The 21560-nt window shown below is 44.0% G+C and overlaps 1 protein-coding gene across 1 annotated transcript in view; it reads right to left on the bottom strand.

Moving 5' to 3' along the window:
* The window catches only part of DENND1A (DENN domain containing 1A), a 581826-nt gene that overhangs the window by 43939 nt on the left and 516327 nt on the right, over positions 1 to 21560 (bottom strand). The window contains exon 19 of the mRNA XM_042780373.1: positions 11316 to 11447. Within this exon, the coding sequence (XP_042636307.1) occupies positions 11316 to 11447 (132 nt within the window). The remainder of the gene's footprint in view (positions 1 to 11315; positions 11448 to 21560) is intronic.

The following is a 21560-nucleotide window of genomic DNA, read 5'->3' as shown; positions in this document are numbered from 1 at the left end:
GCAGGGAAGGAAGCACTCTGCTTAGAGAAGTCAGGAAAGGGCTCTTGGGGGAAGGGGAGCTTGAGGTGAGTCTTGAAGGGCTGACAGGATTTTGTGGGTGGAACAGAAGAGGAAGGACATTCCTGGCAGAGGAGATGGTGGGAACGGATTCATATCTGGGTCCTGAGTACCCAGCATGGGGTCTGGCCTAGATGTTCATAAAGAGTTGGTGAATGGATGAACACAAAGTGTTGGGGAGTAGAGAAGATGCGAGGACTGTCCAGGGTGCAGGGTGAGAAGGAACTGGTGAGAAGTGGAGGGTAGCAGGTGCCTCCAACCCAGAAGGCCCCATTGTGAAGGTCAGAGTTGGCTTGGGAGATGGTGACTTCTGGCAGGACTCTGAAGGCTAGACGTGTTCTTTAGATTATACTAGCAAACCAGAGGGAGGGAAATCTGGCAAGGGATTGGCATTCCAGAGGGTAGAAGGGCCTGCCTACCTCAGTACTTGCTCATGCTTGTTAATACCCACTGTGCCTCACTGACCAGTTGAGGAGACAGACACAGGACCCCAGAGATATGAGGGATATACAGGTTCTGAGAGGGCACAGGAGAAATCAAGCCTGGGGAAGTGCAAGGACAAGCCTTAGATTCTTGTGAAACAGAAATAGGTTCAAAGTGGAGGTTGGGAGCTGCCAGAATAAATGTGGTGTTAGAAACCACAGGCATAGACGAGCTCCCCAGAGTATAGAGAGTCAGAGGAGGCAGGCCAGAGCTGGAGAAGAGCTCCATCTAAGGGAAGGAAGGATGAAACGCAGCTCCCGGGTGCCAAGCCCAGCTCAGGTTGCCCATCCTTGCTGGACTCTTGACTTGATTTGATCTGCCATGCTCCATTTCCTGTGCCGGCCAGCCCTACTTCCATTCCTCTTTGTGTATTTTAGTTGGGTCTTTCTTGGGCCAAAGAAGTGATTTAAAAGGTGAAAAATCTCCTGCAACCAGCTGGTGAAAGAAAGTGGGAGCTGCCTGAGCCAGGTGCAGGGAATTCCAGGACTTTACATGAAGTCGGCTGCCACCTCCATCCCAGAGCAGCTGCTGGGTTTGGTCTTTCAGGTTCGGTGCCTTCACCGTGTATTTGAGACACAGGCTTAAGGAGGCTGCTCCCACCCATCTTAGAGAGCTAGGAAAATGAGCTCTCTGCCTAGTCCTTGAAGCAGAGGAAGAGTAAGGGTGTTAATTAAACATTGCATCTATTTCACAGCGATTTCTAGCAAGGCAACAATGATGAGATGATGGGCACCTCATGAGAATGCTGGCACAGAAATGCCCTGAGGATCAAGCTGGTTGGAGATTAAAACAAATGAAAAGGGGACTTTGAGATGCCCTATGGCATGATCATACAAGCAAAATCTGGTCCTTTCAAAACTATCAGATGGGTTTTATCCTTCAGGATTAAGTCAAGCCACCTGCTATGGGTCAGTGGACTCCTAGAAGTCAGAGACCATGTCACTGTCACCCCTGTTGTCACAGTATTGGCACAGAGTATAGGTATCAGTGATTATTTGCTTAACAAATGGCCTAGATTCTTAGCTTCTGTCCTTCTCCACTCCTGGGTTGCAGCTGGTCCTGCCACGCTCCAGTCCCCAGAAGCTATCACACGCTACTGTGGACAACTGTGTCCATCTTATAGCCTGTGACTCCTGGCTCCTGCCTCCATGGTCTGCCACGCACTGACCTGCTATTTCTTTTCTGTCCCCTCTCCATTTGGTGCCATGGCTGACATGCGACCTTGACTTTCAGTCCTGCATACTCCCTTGGTTTCAGGATCCTTCAAAGCCCTAGGTGGGAACGTTTCTCTGCCATCAGACAAGAGGACAATGGGTTGGGGAAGTCTCCTGTTTGGGCTCTGTGGCAATTTATCAATGTGTCTATTCTCCCTTATTTTGGTAACAGCTCCTTGATTTCCTTTACAAGGAACTACCTCTGTGTAGTTTCAGAAAACCCTTGGCCATAATGATTGGTTCTGAGATGGGCAAATGATCGAAGTTGGCTCAATGAATGAATCCCATGTTTTGTGTGGCATTTATTAAGAGTAGCCTTCACTTTCCTGTTGGTCTTACACCTGGAGCTGTTACAACCATCTCACCACTAAGAGGGGAAATCCTGCTTGAGGAGAGCACTGATAGAGGAGACAAAGCCAAGAAATGCAACAAAATACTGGGTCTGATTGACTTGATTTGATTACTGGATCACACCACACCCAAAGCTAGTGTAAGCCAACAAATTCTCTTTTGGGCTTTAAGTCACTTGGCAAAACTAAGTACCCTACCTGCAACAGAGTCCCAGTATAGGCTCTGGCACTGGTCTTTGGGACTGGACTGTCTCCTGACACCTCTCAATACTAACTCCCACATATGCCTAGCTTTGATCTTATATGCTACTCCCTCAGACACACCACAAAAGCACCCAGAATGGTGAGTGTGGTGTGCAGAGTCTGTATTTGGTACAGAATAGTTGTCTTGGTGCCAGAAACATGAGGGAGGGCCCGAAACCTAGAAGGAAACGAATAACAAGGCCATACTTGTGGCCCAACATCCTGGCATCCTGGGTCACTGTGGAAGTCTGGCCCAATCCCTATAAAACTAGCAAGAAATGGCTGTTTTCTTAGCACAGAGCTGAGGTAAGAACCCGAGCTTTAGAGTAAACCGACATGGCTTTGAGCCCTGACTCTGTTGCCTCTGATCTGTGTAACTCTGGTTAAGTCCCCATCCTCTCAAAGCCTATTTCCTCCTGTGCAAGAGGGAATAATACCTGATGCCCTGATAGGCTGGCTGAGAAGATTAAGTGGGCTAACCTATAGGAACCACCTTGCATGGTGGCTAGAGTTGGCATATAGACCGGTTTCTCCTGCATGGAGTGGGCAATTCATCCCCATGCCCCCACCCCCAACCGTCCTCAGGCTACCCAATGCCTAATATATAGAAGCTGCACAGACTGTTGTTGAAGTGCTCAGATCCTAGAAGGAGGGGTGCTTGGGGGACATGACTGACCCTGGCCCCTGGCCCTTCTGCAGCTATCCTTATCCTGTGCTGAATGACGGTCAGGTGGTGCAGCTTTGAAAGTAAATTGCTGTTTTGAATCTGGATCTCCGCTGCTGACATTTCTCAGCCTTCCACGGTACACTGGGAGATCTGCCTTCGCTGCAAGCTCGCTGGCCTTCTGCAGCTCCCTCTACCAGCAGAAACCACATCTGAGAGGCCAACACCGAATGCTCAGTTAGAAGCCTCCTGAATCTTCAATCTATCCTTATAAATGTCCAGAATCTTACTTCTCTTTTTGAATGGCAAGTTTTTCCTCCTGAAATTGAACATGTCTGCTCAGAGAAGCAACCCCTGGCCTTGTTCACCTCCATCAGAAAGCTGTCTCCAGTCTAGCGTGGGCTATGAAAAAGCCAAAAGGCCTGGAAAGACAGGCCCAGCCAGCCACCCTCAGCAGAGATAGCTGACAAACCCACCCCAATCAGGGGCCACACTGCTTTTGGTAACGGCAGTGAAAAAGTCTAAAGGATTTTGGACAGCTACTCCAACAAGGCTGCAGGCAGAGTCATGGTCACCTACAGCTGGAATAAAGGCTGAGTCAGAGCTGGAGGAGCTGGAGGGAGGGGGGCAGGGAGCCCACCAAGATGGCTACCACTTTCTCATGGAAAGGCATGGCTGGGAAGAGCAGAAAAAGGAGAAATGGAAAAGGAGTCACATGATTTGGAAACAATAGGGTTAGAAAGAGCAGTATGCTGCCTTGAAGACTTGTGAGAGTGGGTTGGTGAATTAGGCCAAGAGAATGATTCTGGACTGCAGGCCATGGCCCTTACCTGCTCACTCATGTCTGGTGCCCTCTGCCCACAGCCTGCCCTGCGGCCCCTTCTGCTCACATGTCTGTGTCAGACTCCAGCACCACTGTCTGCTATTTCTAGCACTGACTCCTGGCCAAGCTGCCTACAATCTCCCTCAGCACGGTGCTCTCCCTTCTCTGGGTTTGGGGTTTTTCTTTCTCACCAAGAGCTATAGGATGCAGATCAGTTACAACTGTAGGCTTGTATGCAGGAGAGCTGCCACTGAGGGCAGTAGGTTTTCTGAGAGCCCAGACACTGGGTAAAGGCTGGCTGGGAGGCAATAGCAGTGGATGACTGACAGACAGCTGGCTCTGTGTTTCCCTGCTGGGGAAAGAGATTAATATCTACTGAGGGCTGGTGTGCATGTAGCCACTGAGCTAGATGCTCATCTAACCCTACAGCAACCCATGATGTGCACATCTTATCCCTAGTCTACAGATGAGGAAACTGAATTTCCCTGAGGTTAAATCATTTACTGAAGGTCATCAGCTAGTTAGAGACAGAGCTAAAATGTATTAGCCCAGAGCTGTCTGATTCTAAAATCTGTTTTGTCCCCTCTACCTCCACCAACTGACCAGCATTTGCCTTTTAGCATTTAGATACTTTTGGGAAGATAGGGGCTGTCTTTGCTCTCTCTCTGTCTCTGTGTGTGCACATGTGTGTGCAGGTATTTTCTTTGCCATACCACTTGAAAGAAAGTTGCAGACATTCTTTCTCCTAGGAATAAAGATAAGCCCCCTCCCCACAGTCATGAGATTGTCATCAGACCTAAGAAAATAAACAATTAACAATAATGCCGTATCATCTATCCTAGTCCACCTTCAAATTTTCCCAAACTTTTTTTTTTTTTTTAAATCCAGTTTAAGCTCACACTACGCATTTGGTTGTGTATCCTACTCTCATTTACAGGTTAAATCTTTATAGCTGATTTATTCTGTGGCTTTAGTTTATATAATTCAAGGGATGGCCTGGGCCTTTCCCTTCTTCTGCCACTTTCTCCCCTGTTCTTCTCCCTCCCCGTGTCTCCCCCATCCTTGGAGGACAGAGGGCATCTCAGCCCACTGCCTCTTTCCTCTCCTCCTATCCGTAGGGTATGTATGAGTAGACCTCAGGAGCTTATAAAAACGTACAAAATACATAAGGCAGGAATTGAACCCCTATAGCACAAAGCTATTTATACTTGGGGGCAAACCCCTTATTTACGGAAAGTGTATTTAGGAACAGTTTTTTGACCACTAAGGGGATATTCATTTTTCTTCTTCAGATGAAGAGTTATAAACATAGGAATGGAAATAAACCCAAGTAACTTTCTGGACACACAACAAGCTCTTAAATATTAATCAATCAATAAATTAATTAATTTGAAAATCCACACCAATAATAAAATCACAGGATGTTTACTGCCTGCCAGCTCAGTGCCAGTTCCTGTGGAGAACAGTGGACCTGCAAGGGGCGTGCACTCTCATGGGAGAGACAAGTACATGAAAACAATCAGGAAGCTGTGTGGTAAGTGTTGTATGTGCAGAGTTCTGGGATAGCACAAATAGAAGCAAGGGGAGTCAGAGGATTTGCAAAAGGGACCTTGCCCTGAGGTCCCCATATGTCAAGCCCTTTAGGGATGAAGATGGACCCTTTAGGGGAAGCCAGGAGCAGGCAGTGCCATAACCACTTGTGCATGTTCCTCACAGACCCCTTCAAGACCATGTAGGGAATGCAGTGGGGGTAAGCCATGAGGCCAAGGGCTGGTTGGGAGACTCATTTAGTCCAAGTGGGTGATGAGGAGGCCTGAACCAAAGCTGTGACTGAGGCGATGGAGAGGAGATGAACAGAGAGGTGCTGAGGGAACAGAGGGAGAGGTTCTGACGGGGGAGGAATGGACTAGGCTTCTAGACAGATAGTGGTGCCATTCGCTGAAGCAGGAGATGGAGGAGGGGGAGTGAGTTTGCTAGAGAATGTTATGCAGGCTGGAGGCCTGTGAATTGAAGTGTCTGGGGAACATGGGAACACCTGCCAGAGCTGAACTGAAGGGAACCCAAGCTCAAAGGGGCAGAAGAATTTCTCAGGGCACTCAGAGCCAAGGCTGCTGGAAAGACATTTGCTGCCTCAGCAGCTTCTTCAGCCCAGTCTTCCACTGGCACTAAATGGCCTGGCTTATGCTATAAAGCTACAATCTTCCACCTGTGTAGACAAGCAGGCAACTACATTCCAACAGCTGCTCCTGGGGGCGGTATCCAAACCACACTGTTGCAGGTCTTTGGAAGGGGTCGGTTTTGCCTTTGGATTAACTGGTTTCTGAGACTTTACATTTAAGGGGTTTAGAATAGAGGTACCCTTGGGCATTTATCAGATTGGAAGGCAGGTGATTACTTTGTTTGCAGGATCAACCATTGGGGGAAACACAAAGAAGAGGACCCTGGAGGGGGCTTGTCATGATGCTAGTATCAGTGAAGGTCTCCTGAGATAGCCCAGCTGCCAAGGCCCACCATGTGGGCCGCACACATCCAGAACTAGAATCCCATCACTGAGTTCACCCTGTCAGTCTAATGCCCCAGCCAGGTAGGGAGAGCTGCACGCGGCTCAGAGAGTAGAGGTACTGCTGGCTTTAGCATCTGGATTAAATTCAAATGACCATTTTCTAAGCCCAGTTCCTCATATATCAGAAACAAAACAAAACAAAAGACAAAAACAGTTGTTGTTGAGTTGATTCCTACTCACGGTGACCCCATGTGTGTCAGAGCAGAACTGGGCTCCACAGGGTTTCCAATGGCTGATTTTCCTGAAGTAGGTTGCCAGGCCTTCCTTCTGAGGTACTTCTGGTGGACTCGACCCCAGTCTTCCTCTTAGCAGCTGAGTGTGCTAACTGTTTGCCACCCAGGGACTCCTCATATGTAACCAAACCAAACTCACTGCCACTGAATTGATTTTGACTCATGGTGACCCCCCACTGAACTTTTAAGGTTGTAAATCTTTACAGAAGCAGATTGCATCATTTTTCTTCCACAGAGCAGCTGGTAAGTTTGAACCACTGACCTTTTGGTTAAGCAGCCAAATGCCTTAAGCACTAAACCACCAGAGCTCCTTTCTCATATATAAAGTGGGTGTGCTACCTTCTTCCTTGACAGCTGATGGTAAAATTCAATTAAATGAACACAGACATGAAAGTATCTAATGGCCTCTTCATCTTCAGGGAGCAGAGCAGCTTCCACAGGGTGCTACCTACTTCTGCTGGTTTCTTGAAAGGGAAAGTGGTCAAGGCAAGAAGCTTTGGTTGAGGGATTCCCAGGCCCTCCTCAAGAGGACATGGCTCCTCACTCTTTCTATACCCACAGACAGGAGGAACTCTCAACTCCCCATCCCTGAAGAGAAAAGCAAGGGGAACCCTTAGCTTTTCATTTCCCAGATGAGGAATGCCTTCCTGGGGGGTCTGGGAGGAGGAACTGAGCATGCTCTCTCATCTCTTCAGGCGCAGCGTACAGGGTGATTCCTCCTTGCTGGTGGTCAGCTAATGCTTGAGCTTCTGGCCAAGGGAAGCTGCCACTTTCTATGTCTCCACTGTGGAGTAACTAACAGAGTCTTTTTAATTCTGAGGTGAAGTTGTCACAAGCCCATTTGGCCTCTCTTCTCTTAGCTTTATCAGTAAAAACCTGACATTTTTATCTCCATCTGATTATTTCCTGGGCCTCATTTCTCAATTGATTCTGAACTTGGGAGGGGGAGAAAAGAGGTGTTCATTAAAGCCTCTCTAAATCTATACACTTTCCAAGGTACAAATGTGCAAACTCCAGTTATTTGGCAAAATCTCAACTCTTTAAAAAAAAAAAAAAAAAAAAAACCATATATGAGAAGGATGCAGAGACCAACTGAAAATCCATTTATTTGCTTCTTGTCTGGAATTTTGTCAACATGTGTTCACCACAAGCTCTGAGGCATTTTATATATCGGCTTTAGAAAAGAGATGAATTGTTAGGGAGTTCAGTGTGTTGACAAGATATCTTTTCATTATAGGGTCCAACTCTGGACATGCAGACAGGTTGCTTTTGTGGGGCCCTATTCTTATCACTTGAGATTGGGGCTGTCCATTTGTGGACCTCTTTCCTTCATGCCTTGAGCTCCACAAGAGCCAGGACAGTGGACATATTTATCTTACACATGAGTGGTCTCAACACATGGTTGAACAGATGTGGGAATGAATGCAGGAGTGGTCATAGCCTTGAAGAAGGAAACTCCACTGAGGCGAGGGCAAGAGGGCCCTCTCCCTTGGCAGTGGCAGCCCTGGCTCAACATTAAATTCCCTTCTTGCCAGGCCCCTCTGCAGAGCTGCTGCCTGTGGGCTTTGCAAAGGGCCTCTGTTAGGTTCCCTGCCACCGTGAGATGTCGGCATGGAGCTCTCCTGACATAGGCACCAGCTTTGCAAGGCTGAGACTAATGTCACAATCTCAACAATTTCCATACCCATTCTAATGCTAGATGTTCTTCAAGAACGAAGTCCACACCAGAAACACACACCCATGAAACATTTTTTCCACAGGCGCACGTATATGGCTAGTGTACTCATTTGGCCAGGCACTGCTGCTTTAACAGACTGGCACATAGCTGAGGTCTATAGCTGGTGACGGAAGTGGTGTGGGCTCTGGAATCAGATGCCTGACCCAGATTTTTGTGCTGGGGAGGTAGCCCTGGTATCTGAGCCCCAGCTCTGCATCCATAAAATGTGGCTAATGATCCGTTCCTCAAAGGGCTATGGCAGAGATGACACAAAATATTGGGGTTCCATGTTTCTTAAAAGGAGAAGGTATACCACTGAGGCTACATGAGTTGCTCAGGTGACACATGGATGGACACTTAAAAAGTTATTTAATATGTCTTTTTTAAAAAAATTGAACCAGTCCATCATACCTGTGATTTAACCAATGTCTTTACTTAAGATGAAGCTAAAGTTGGTATGCATGTCAGGTCTGAATCTAGTTACAGATAAATATCAAGTAAAAAACAGCATAGTTGGCAGGAGAATGCGGCAAGCATTTTTGAAATGGTACTCTAAAGATTATTCTTTGAGAAGAACCTAAGGCATCTGACTGCTAACCAGAAGTCTGGCGGTTCAAGCCCCTGCCACTCCTCAGAAGAAAGACTGGGCAATCTACTTCCATCGAGATACTGCCTCGGAAACCCAAGGAGGGGTCGCTATGAGTTGGAAATGACTCGATGACAGTGAGCTTTTTTTTTTTTTTAAGTCTCTAAAACTCATGCCTACCAGTAGTAGGCGCTCAAGAAATGCTATCTGCTATAGCCACTGGCTAATGAAAGCAGGCACCTGGGAAGGACTAAAAGATAACCTGCCAAAGGGGCAAAGCAGGAATTAAAAGAAAGGGGTCTGCAGTTTCATGGCCCATCCCCCCTGCAGCTGATCTGTCACCTAAAGAAGAAGCGGCCGGCACAAGTGAGCTAACTGGCAGTTCACTTACAGCAAACTGATTAAGAATGTTCAACCAACAGCAGACTGTAGACCTTTCCAGTGAAAATAAATAGAGTGTAGACTGTATGCAAATGTGTTTGTCACTTTGACAGCACGTCTCAATTAAGGCATCTCGCGGCTGTGGGTAGGCTCTGTGGCTGCAGCTGTAAGGGAGAGCCTGCTGCATGGCTGATACTCAGGGCTTGACCTTAATCCGCATGCATGCATTAAAAAAAAATCCTGCCTTCCTGTACACTTGCATAATGCTGGCAGCCACGTGAGGGAAGTGACAAACGGGGAAAAAAGCCACTTTCATCCTCTCCAGTTTACAGACCTGTGAAGGCACAGACAGCTCTTATTTCAACAGAGTTTGGGGTGGCTTTTTTAATTGTTTATCTCCCACCCACGCGTGTGCACATGCGCATGCACACACACACACACACACACTTATTCTGCATTTAGCTGGGAATGGATTAAAGCATCTCCACTTCTTGTTGAAATGGAAAGGTCTTTCTCCATTTCAAATAGGGCCTCCTTTTTTTCTGTTTCGAAAATGGAATGTTTAACACCATGAAATCCCTCTCCCCCGCCCCCTCTTTCTCTGTAATGGGCTCCAAACTACAGCAAGGGGCTCTTTTCATGGGAAGGTTAGCGTGTGCAGGAATGAGGACAAAGGAAAGCAGGAAGCTAGCTCTGGAATGCCATGCTGGTGACAACTGGGGCTGCGCTTTCAGCAAACACAGCCAGGGAACTGGGGCGCAGATTTCTCCAGCAGGGTCTGAGCGCGGGGAGGAGGCGGCTCTTCAGGGGTGAAAACACCAACGCAATTTGAAGATAATCATTAACCAAATGAGCATTGCCCCATGGGTGCTACTTTCTTGCGCTACATTTCAATTTATAACATCCCTTTTAAGTGCAAAATTCAGAAGAGGAGAATGAACCTCCTCAGGTTAAAGAGGTATGAACGTATTATCTGAAAATACTAATTACAGAGGACCGACTTGTGTTTTGGTGAACTCATCCCGTACCGTAACAACCTACAGCTACAGTTCCATTAGTTTCCTTCATTTCTAAATAGCTCAGTGCCTGGGACATGTCACTTGATCAACTGCACCTGACACATGTCAGTTACAAACAGCAACATTTTACATGTCGGCTTCTAAGTCCTTTATGTGGTGAAACAGCAATCAAATGGGGAAATCGTAACGATCATTTTCATCGTGCTTCCTCTAACACATGACTAATGATTCAGGTGATTTAAACATACATAACGTTGCACATTCTTGTTACAGCCATATCTTGTGAACAGAACCATTTTTCATAAAGCACAAACACTCTGACTTTTGCTAATCAAGCGTCAATTCAAGAGAGAGGAGGATACACACTCTTTTTCAACCAAAAACATAACCACTGATAAGATATGGATACAATTTTCAGTTTTTATGCAGAATACAATGTTTTACTTAAGGGGGAAAAAATCAAGCAAAGAGAATTTTTCAAATGCTCAAGTTGATGGAAATAGTTGGTTAAAGAATCAAACCTCTAGAATCGTACTGTGGGTGTTTACTCTGAGCAGCAGGACTCCCAATGTGGATATTCAGGAAGTACATTAATAAAGAACTTCTAATTGATTTTTTTTCTAAGACTTCGCTTGTTGTCTTTTACTTGAAGGTGCAAAGAAGGCCTGGGATGCTAAAGTGTTCTAATGAAATGCTTAGCTAACAGAGGTGCCTTAAAAAGGGCGCCTTGGAGGGGGAGGCAGCTGCTGCATTTAATGACTTCATTCAACAGTACAGCTAGTTCATGACCAGAGCATTGCTGTCCCCTCACAATTTTAAAAAATTCACCTTCAAAATATTTTTGCACCAAATAAACAATGGAAGAGGTGAAAATTTCCATGGAGCTCCTCAGCCAGAGAGCAAGCTGAAATGAAAACCCATCTGCGGCGTGTGCTACAGCTCCTGCTGACGGACAGACTGCTAACAGGGCCAGAGTACATACCTGTCCGAAGTGGACTGTGATTGGCCTCCGGTCTTCACGGAGCTTGGGGTCCTTCGCCTCCACCAGTGGGGATGGTGCAGTCTTTGGTAGCTGCTCTTCTGTGGCTGGGGCACAGCCATTCTCAGCGATGTCCTGAGGGGAGAAGTATGTTTGGGGGGGGTTGGTGTTGGAGGTCACAGCACCTGGCCTTGAGCTCCCTCAGACCCCAGAGCTAAGAGACTATGCAACTCATTCAACATTCAGAGCTGATCCTTCTGACAAAGGGGGAAGAAGAGGAAGGCTAACTTGCCTCTTTGATTTTTGAGGACCAGAGAAGTCCTCATACATTAAACGACACATTAAAATCATACACATTAAATTACGAAGACAATATAAAAATAATTCATAATAGTGGGAAAAAACTATCTCTCATCTCATTACCTTACACAGCTATTCTCACTTTTACATATTCACTTTTGCCCACAGTAGACATATAAAAATTACTTGCAATCACAGCTCATGTATAATTTTATATCCTGCTTTCTCCAACTATATTCGAAGCTTCTCCATGCTGCTATATAGTCATTTTAACAAAAAATTTTAATGGATGGTTAGTATTTCCTCGAGTGGGTATACCATAATTCAGTACACTATTTCACTACCACTGGACATTTAGGCTGCTTCTAATTTTTTTACATCCTAAATACCAGAGTCATAATTATTGCAGTGTTTCTCTTGAATTATTTCTTGTATGGAAATCTCTAGGAATAAAATCACTAGGTCAAGAGATATAAATATTTTTAAGGTTTTTAATTCATCCTACTAAACTGCTTTCCAATTTACACCAACTACCAGCAATGGATGCATTATCAGTTTCATGGCACTTGTTAGCCTTATCGTTTTAAAAATGTATCGCTAATTTAATAGGTGAAAAATTAGACCTCATTGTTGCTTTAATTTGCATTGCTTTGATTATTTCTGAGTGTGGACATTTTCCCCATGTTTGTTTCCTGATGATGCGACTGTTTGTGAAAACGGTCTCTGTGTACTTCCTCTCTCCCTACCCCAAGTCTTCCCTGCAGAGAACAAAGTGAAGCCTGGGTTAAGACTCTATGACTTGGGGAAAACTTAGGAACCAAAATAACATTTTTAAATTCAGAAATTTACATTTGTTTTGTTCTTCTGAAGAAAGAAGTAAAATTTTAAGGAAAAGCACAACTCCAATGTGCGAAAGACAGGTAATGGTTCCTTTGGCTAAAGCTGGCTACTGGCTCTGCACACAGGTTGTTTGGAAGGTGGATGGTACTTGCATATGTTAAGGACCACAGGCTTTATTGAAGTCATTAAAGTTGCTTAAATCCTCATTGGAACAAGGTGGAGATTACATACATGGACAAATAACATTTCAACAATCATTTTTCACCAAGTAAAAATAAGACCCAGAATTAAAAAATAAATACAACTTACAATTCTCATTGCAAAAATAAATACAGATATTGATTATCAAAATGCACATCTTGAGTACTAAGTTCTGCACATAAAAGATTCTTGACAATTTGTGGCTCTTAAACTTTTGGTTGAATAATGGCCTGGCATGGAGGAAAGTGGACCCTAATTGAATAACACTGCATTGAGGAAGAAACATACTTAACATCCCTGAATCTGTTTCCTCATCTGCGTAGTGCCTAAGGCATTTGACTGCTAATCACAAGGCTGGAGGTTCAAACCCACCAGCTACTCCTCAGAAGGAAGACTGGGCAATCTACTTCCATAGAGATACCACCTCAGAAATTCAAGGAGGGGTCGCTATGAGTTGAATCTACTCAACGGCAGTGACTTTGGTTTCTGTTTGTTTAAGGTGGGATATGTTTGCTATGAGGATTAAAGGAGGTAATGTCTATAGGAATTTTAATGATAAAATAAACGAAAACTCCCATCCCCAGCTGCCTACCTCCTGACCTCCTCTCCTAAGGAATCAAGGCCACCTGCAGAGAAGCCAACTCTGAGGAGTCTCTGTTGTCAGGTGCATTGAGTTGGTGCCGATTCACAGAGACCCCATGTCCGACAGAAATGTCCTGCGCCAGCCTCACAAATCATCACTATGCTGAGCCCATTGTTGCAGCCACTGTGTCAATCTACCCTGTTGAGGGGCTTCCTCTTTTCACTGACCCTGTTTCACCACGCATGATGTCCTTTTCAGGGACTCGTCCCTCCAGATAACATGTCCAAAGTACTTGAAACAGTCTCACTATCCTCACTTCTAAGGAGCATTCTGGCTGTAGTTCTTCCAAGACTGATTTGTTCATCCTTCTGCTAGTGCACGGTATATTACGTTCTTTGCCAACACCATAATTCAAAGGCATCAATTCCTCTGCAGTCTTCTTTATTCACTGTTCAGCTTTCACATGCACATGGGGGGGGGGCATAGCGACCCCCATTGGGTTTCCAAGGCTGTAAAACCTTCACTGAAGCAGATCGCCCCGTCTTCCTTCTGCAGAGCATTGGGTGGGTTTTCAACCACTGACCTTCTGGTTAGTAGTCAATGCCTTATTTGCTACGCCACCAGAGCTCCTTCACATGCATATGAGGTGATTAAAAATACCATGGCTTGGGTCAGGTGGACCTTAATCCTCAAAGCGACACCTTTGCTTTTTAACACTTTTAAGAGGTCTTTTGCAGCAGATTTGCCCAATGCAATACATTGTTTGGTTTCTTGACTGCTGCTTCCATGGGTATCGATTGTAGATCCAAGTAAAATGAAGTCCTTGACAACTTCAATCTTTTCTGTTTATCATGATGTTGCTTATTGGCCCAGTTGTGAGGATTTGTGTTTTCCTTTTGTTGAGGTATAATTCACACTGAAGGCTGTAATTTTTGATCTTCATCAGAGATCTTCACTTTCAGCAAGCAAGGTTGTATCATTAGCCTATCACAGGTTGTTAATGAGTCTTCCTCCAATTCCCAATGCTACATTCTTCCTCATATAGCCCAGCTTCTGGGGTTATTTGCTAAGACACAGATTGAGTAAGTATGGTGAAAGGTACAACAATGACACACACCTTTCCTGATTTTAAACCATGCAGTATCCCCTTGCTCTGTTCAAACAACTATCTCTTGGTCATGTACAGGTTCTGCATGAGCACAAAATTAAATGTTCTGGAATTCCCATTCTTTCCGATGCGATACATATTAAGTTAAGATCCACACAGCTGAATGTCTTTGCATAATCAATAAAAGACAGATAAATACATTTCTGGTATTCTTTGTTTTCAGCCAAGATCCATCTGACATCAGCAATGATATCCCTCATTCCAGGTCCTCTGCGCTTTCAATCTTAATAGGTATTCAGTCAATTCCTGAAGCCTTCTTTTTGGCCAATGCCTTCAGTGAAGCTTGGACTTCTTCCTTCAATACCACTGGTTCTTGATCATATGCTATTTCCCCAAATGGTTGAACCAATTCTTTTTGGTATAGTGACTCTGTATTCCACCTTTTTTTGATGCTTCCTGTGTTCAATATTTCACACACAGAATCCTTTAATATTTCAACTCAAGGCTTAAATTTTTTCTTCATTTCTTTCAGTTTGAGAAAGCCAACTGTGTTCTTCCTACGTGGTTTTCTAACTCCAGGCCTTTGCACATTTCATTGTAACAGTTTACTTTGTCTTCTTGAGCCACGCTTCGAAATCTTCTGTTCAGCTATTTCACTTCATTTCTTCCTTTTGCTTTAGCTACGTATGTTCAAGAGCAAATTTCAGCGTCCATTCGGAAACCCATTTTGGTCTTCTCTTTCTTTTTTAATAACTTTTTGCTTTCTTCATGTATGATGTCCTTGATGTCATTCCAAAACCAGTCTGGTCATTGGTCATTAGTATTCAATGCATCAAATCTAGTCTGAGATGGTCTCTAAATTCAGGTGGGATATACTCAAGGTCACACTTTGGTTTTCGTGGATTTAATTTTCTTCAGCTTCAATTTGAAATTGCATATGAGCAACTGATGTGTTCCTCAGTGGGCCCCTGGCCTTATTCCAATTGATGGTATTGAACTTCTCCATTGTCTCCATATACGTAGTTGATTTGATTTCTGTGTATTCCATCTGGCAAGGTCCACGTGTATAATCACTGTTTATGTTGTTGAAAAAAGGGTATTTCCAATGAATTGTGAGTCTTGGAAAATTCTATCATGTGATCTCCAGTGTCACTACTATCACTAAGGCCATTATTGTCCAACCATTGATCTTTGTTTCCAACCACTAGTAATTATCAAATGAAACAGAATGCTTGGACACCAATATCTTAGCCATCAGTGAGCTGAAATGGACTGTTACTGGCCATTTAGAATCAGACAATCTTATACTATGCTGGGAATGAAAAATTGAAGAGGAACAGCATCACATTCATTGTCAGAAAGAATATTTTGAGATCTGTCCTGGAGTACAATGCTGTCAGTGATAGGATAGTATCCTTATGCCTACTAGGAAGACCAGTTAACATGACTACTATTCAAAACTGTGCACCAACCACTAATGGCAAGTGAAGAAATGGAAGATTTTTAGCAACAACTTCTGCAGGAGTCTCTGTACTACTTTATAAATAAAATAGGGAGATGATGACATTCTGGCTTTGCAGCAAGGGCCAACTGTGGCTCAGTGGCAGGACCGTTTTCGATGAGGCTTAGGATCAGTGATGAGAGAGGGTACTGACAGCTAAGTAGAAATGGCTCTTTGGGGAAGGGGCTGCCCTAATGTACTCCAGTCTGATGGAACAGAGGGAGAGGGGTTCCCTCTGCAACAGAAAAGGGCAAAAGGGCCATTGTGACCATGTGAAGACATAGGGTGAGGGGCAGAAGAGGTTGAGTAAGGCCTATTTAGTTTAGGGAAAAAGTGTGTGTCTAAAAAGAAATGAAATAAAATTGTAAGGTAACATAGTAAGGAAATATTGCTACTAGATAATTGATAACTGTAAGATGATACTTATTTTTTTGTTTAAAAAGGAAAATGCACATGGCAGTTTTGGGGAAAAGGTCTTAGCTTAAGTTTCTAAGTAAAAATAGCGTCTCCCAGTTTTGTTTCTTCCATTAACCAGCAGTCTGAGCTTCCTAATTCATTCAATTTCCCTGTATTTCTTTTATTTTACAGTGGGGAGACCACCATCTGCTTAGCAAACTTCAAAGCCATTGAGAGGATGGATTATGTGAGATGAAATGTGAGGATGCATTGACAAATGTTACAGTATTGTGCAAATTGAACCCCTTATCCTCTGCATAATGGAGAGAACTTACCAACTGCCATCAAGTCAATTCCGACTCACAGAAACCCCACAGGGCAGAGTAGAACTGCCCTGTAGGTTTCTAAGGCTGTAAATCTTTATGGAAGCAGACTGCCTCATCTTTCTCCTACAGAGTGGCTGGAAGGTTCGAACTGTTGACCTTTTAGTGAGCACCTGAATGAATACCTGAACCACTGGACCAGCAGAGTTCCTCCATTTAAAAAGAAGAGCTCCCCTGTGTTGAGCATCGAATGCATGGCAGGCACTTTTCCAGACCCTCGATTTTCATTACCACACTTAGTTTCCACAACAATCACAAGCTAGATAGATCATCCTTCTTTTATAGGTGGAGAAATTAGGGTTGCTATGAGTTTGGTTTTGGTTTTGGTTTTGGTTTTATAGGTGGGGGACTCAGAGAGAGTAATTTATAAGGTGATAATATAACTAGAAAGTGGAGCAATCCAGAACTATATGACTCCTGGCCTTTTTACCACATTGACACATAACAATAGCACATGGCAAAGTGTTCTGAGTTGGGGAGGTGCTCAACAAGTCATGAAATATGATCTTCTTCTTAGACATCATGATGCTTTACATCTCTTTCATTAGCGTGGTCACATTCTGCCATACCTTACAAGAGTTCTCTGCCCTAGAGCCTTGAATCTAGCGTACGATTTCAAACAAATCTCTGTCAAGTTGATTTGGTCACTCGAAAGGCAGATTTGTCCAATACACACATGTGCTGTGCATCAAAAAGCAGTGCTATACATGCATTTTATTTAGATGATTCAAAGGTGAAAGACTGCTTACGAAGTCCTGTGGCCTGCCACAGCAATTTACTAATGTCTTCACTACTCTTTCAAACTGGAGAAGGGCAATTGCTTTCTCCCAGGATCTCTGATGGAGCAGAGTGGAAGAAGCCCAAGTCCAGAAGGAAACAGGGCTGTTTCACATCTTCTACTGTATCAACTAGCAGAGTTGTTACATGTAATAGGATCCAGTAATAGTAACTTTTGGTGAGAATGCAAATTGGCAGTTTATATAAAAAACCTAAAAGATATATATTTCCTTTGGCCAACTAATTCCATTTCTAGAAATTTATCTTAATGAAATAATTAAAAGTTCTTACAAAGTTTTACGTACAAGGATATCTGCCTAGAAAAAAACTGAAAGTAACAAAAGCATGGAACAACAGGAGTGATTAAATAATGTCTGGTACACACGTCCATTGGATAACAGTTCACACGTCCATTGGATAACAGTTAATGTCATTTAAAACAATGACATGTAGAAGAAACGTTAATGGTCTAAAAAATGTTCAGGACATAGTAAATGGAAATGAAGGTTATAAAACAGGTGATTATTTTCTTTTTGCTTGTCTGATATGTGGAATTTTCTTTAATTAACATGCATTTAGTTTGTAAAACAGGAAGAAAATATAAACACCTTCTAAATGTCATTCAAAAAATGAAAAAAAAACATGAAGTTGACGGGAGGAATAAACTTGCTCCATTCCTAAGGGTCACAAAGGAGGAAGACAGTAGACCAAACTGCATATCAGAGGTGACCTCAGGGTACCAAATCTCTTCCTAGGAGCCCCGCAGCTTGGCCCAGAGCACTGGGCTCCAACCAGTTCCTGTCCCTCGGTAAAGCTAAGGAGTCAGAGAACTAACTATTCAATTCCTGTCGAATGAGTGTTTACTACATTTCAGGCACTGGAATAAAAAAATCATGAGTGAGATCTAATCTCCACTCCTCTGTGGAGAAGGCAGGCACAGTACGTTAAGTCCTCAGACATGAATACCCAGGAACCCAGGGTCTCGGGAGACCCGAGGAGAAAGATTAATGCCAACAGAGGGGTTCTGAGTGGCCTTGGGTAAGAGCTAGGGTGGGGACTGGACTCAGAAGGAGCCGAGGACAGGACTTCAAGAGGCAGAGGAGTAGAGCATTCCCACTAGGAGAAGACAGAGGGCAGAGCCTGTTTAGGAATGGTAGATGGTCTAGGGGCTGGGGGCAAGTAGCTCCAGCCAAGGAGTGGGAAGGTGTGGAAGGCTTTAACCAGGGAGTGGCTCAGTTGGAGCTGTGTACTTGAAAGATGGCTCTGGTGGCTGTGTGGATAACCAAAAGGGAGGTGATTCCACACCAATCACGTCTTGGAATACATGCATGTGGGTGTTTGCTGAACAGATTTGCTGTTCCAGATGTGAGGTATAAGAAAATAAGACAGAATGGAAATTCCCATTACTGAGTAGTTTCTAAGCATTGCTGTTTAGACCAATGATCTCCTTTAATCTTCATAACAATTCAGTAAAATCCATATTTCCTCTAATTTACAGATAAGGAAAACTAGGTTCAGAGTAATTTACTCAAGTTCACATAGCTAACAGCCCGTATGACTAGCACTGAACCCAGTCTGTGTGCTTCAGAAGCCTAAACACCAGACCATGGTGCGGTGTGTGTGTGTGGGGGATTGGAGGCCATCCCCCCAGGGGTGTGAAGCAAAGGCACTACTGCCTCTGACTCGGACTGCTCGTGGAAGAACTATCTTCATTCTCAGATTCCTACAGGGCCCTTCTTTCCCCAGTCTACCTCACATCACAGCAAATGCAAATTAAAACATGAATATTGATATCAAAATAGTACCCAAAGTTGGAATTTCTGTGATTGAGGCTGACACGTATTTTAATGTGTCTGGAGACAGGGAGCTGACAGTTGTGTGATAAAGTGTGAAAATGTCTGTTCTGTGAGAGTCTACCTAGAGCTCCCCGCCCCACACATGCTTACTCACTCCCTTCAATACACTGGGAAATGTTTGGCCAGAAACTCAAGGCTTTGCTAACCCAACTGTGAATTTGCTCCTTTCAATCACAGAGAGACTCTAAACCAACAAGCTCAATTTGCTTTTTAGAGATCAAATATTTAGAAACTTTAAAAATGGCTGGGAAGTGGGCCCATGTGATTAAATCATTTTGATGCTGAAGAAAAACATAATTTTTTCTGGGGTCCCTCGATAGACCAAAAAATGACATCCTTAAGTGAAGGTCTTAACGCTCCCAGCAGGTGAGGAGGAATATGTGTGCGTGTGTGTCCATCACTTTTATTTATTTATTTTTTCAGGGCCCTCTAATGCCAGGCTGGTGTAAGGTGCTGCAATGGGAATGCAATTTATTAAGAGTGACAAGCCTGGCCATGCAGCATTCTTCTCTGGGCCAGGTGTGGCAGGTAGATACTCTAGAGGAAAGAACTACATTCTCCCTTTAGAAAGTGATGGCTGGATGGCATCTTTGCCATTTCTTCTTTTTCCTAATTTTGAGCAAGTCAGACTTCAAAAGACGCCAAGCCATAGAAGAGCTTGACCACTTCGCTCCATTTGTCCAGAGAAATATGTTATCCATCCTTCTTTTTTGCTGTTGGGCTGGAGCCAAGCAGGTCTGGAATAAAGCCACACTACAGTGTCTATTAACAATTATTTGCCAATGGTTACACGACACTCTGAAAGCTTCTATTTCAGATGCTTTGAAAATCTGCAGCACAAATGAACAAGGGATGGAGTCACATTAGAGAAGGACCCTCCACACACCATGGTGACCTCTCTGCAGGTCGGCACCACATTTTCTATTTGCAATTCAAACCCAAGGCGAGAGCGAGGAGGGCAAGACTGGGTTCTTGATTATATCTGCGAGGTCACCATTGCTATGCAGAGTTAGAGGAGGCCAGGTGGCAACCCAGTACATTTGAAAATTGGATCTTTGTTGGGAACTGCCTCAATTTCATAGCAAAAACCAAACTTGAGATGTCTGCATTAGGCACATCTGGGGAGCCACATAGATATGTTATCATATGAAGGGGTGGGGTAGCGGGGAGGGGGACAAGAGAGCAAAGGAAATATTTTCTACTGCAGTGTGAGGTCAGGTGAAGCCAAAGCCTAAATTAGCTCCAGAAAGGGAGCTGGAGAGCACTGCAGAAGACCCAAGTCCTGTACATACTGAATAATGCTAGTGTTTCAAATACAAAATAGCTCTTCCAAGAACAACTGCAACATATCAGGTCTGTAGAAATCTGTAAGACCAAAGGGGGGAAAAGTGAAAATTGAAAAGGGTGCACTAATAGATCTGTCAACAGTCCAATGGTGACAAGCCACATTTCTATAAAATGCCTTCACCATTCGTGTCACCTGAAATGTACTGACACTCTTTATAGAACATTATCTCCTGAGCTATTCTTGAAAAGACTGGCAGGGGGAAGAAGAGAAGGGGAGGGACAAAGATCTGCCTGAGATACTATCAAGGAAGGAAAAGGAGGTGGTGTGGAAGGAAAGGGGTCTAGACTGGTTAAATGAACCTTTGAACAACAACATTAAAACCATGAGTGTAACTGGTTATTTGCAGAGATGTTACATATAAAAAGGGGATTTTCTTAAGGCCAAATACATACATGAGTAGGGAGGTAAGGAGATGTCTCTTGCTTAATGGTCTGCAGATGGCAAGTCTGACCAGTGAGGGTGTATCTGTCCAGTGCACACAGGCAGGACCTTTTTCTTTCCTTATTTCAGGTGATGTTCTAATACCAGCCAGAGCCAAGGATGGGAAGAGGGAAATTTTGGAGAGAGAATCCCCCATCTATGTCCTCTATTTTACATCCACTCAAATTCAGGCACGAGACTGGGATAGGGGATGAGAAGGTCCTGTCAGGGACTTAAATGACATCCAAGAGAAGAAGTCCACTGCCAGTCTCTGGTGGGGTGCAGCAGATGACAGTTAAGGTCTACCTGGACTGACTATTTCGGACTTGACGCTCAGTTGTTAAAAATTCACTCTCAGCTGAAACTCGGAATTTAAATGCTTAGTCAGAGCAAATCATTTTCCAATTAAAAGAAAGGAATCAATTCCTTTGACCATTTCAAGTTAATTAGAAGGTCTTTCTGACTTCATAACATTAAAACTGTTTTTTATTATTATTTTTTTAAACTCCCAAGATAGACAAAGGCCTTTATTAGA

The sequence above is a fragment of the Orycteropus afer genome, unplaced genomic scaffold (genome assembly GCF_000298275.1).
Source record: "Orycteropus afer afer isolate SDZICR_OR568_19922 unplaced genomic scaffold, OryAfe1.0 scaffold00037, whole genome shotgun sequence".
Taxonomy (NCBI): domain Eukaryota; kingdom Metazoa; phylum Chordata; class Mammalia; order Tubulidentata; family Orycteropodidae; genus Orycteropus; species Orycteropus afer.
Note: the sequence above shows the minus strand (reverse complement) of the source record. Positions and strands in the feature narration are given on the sequence as shown.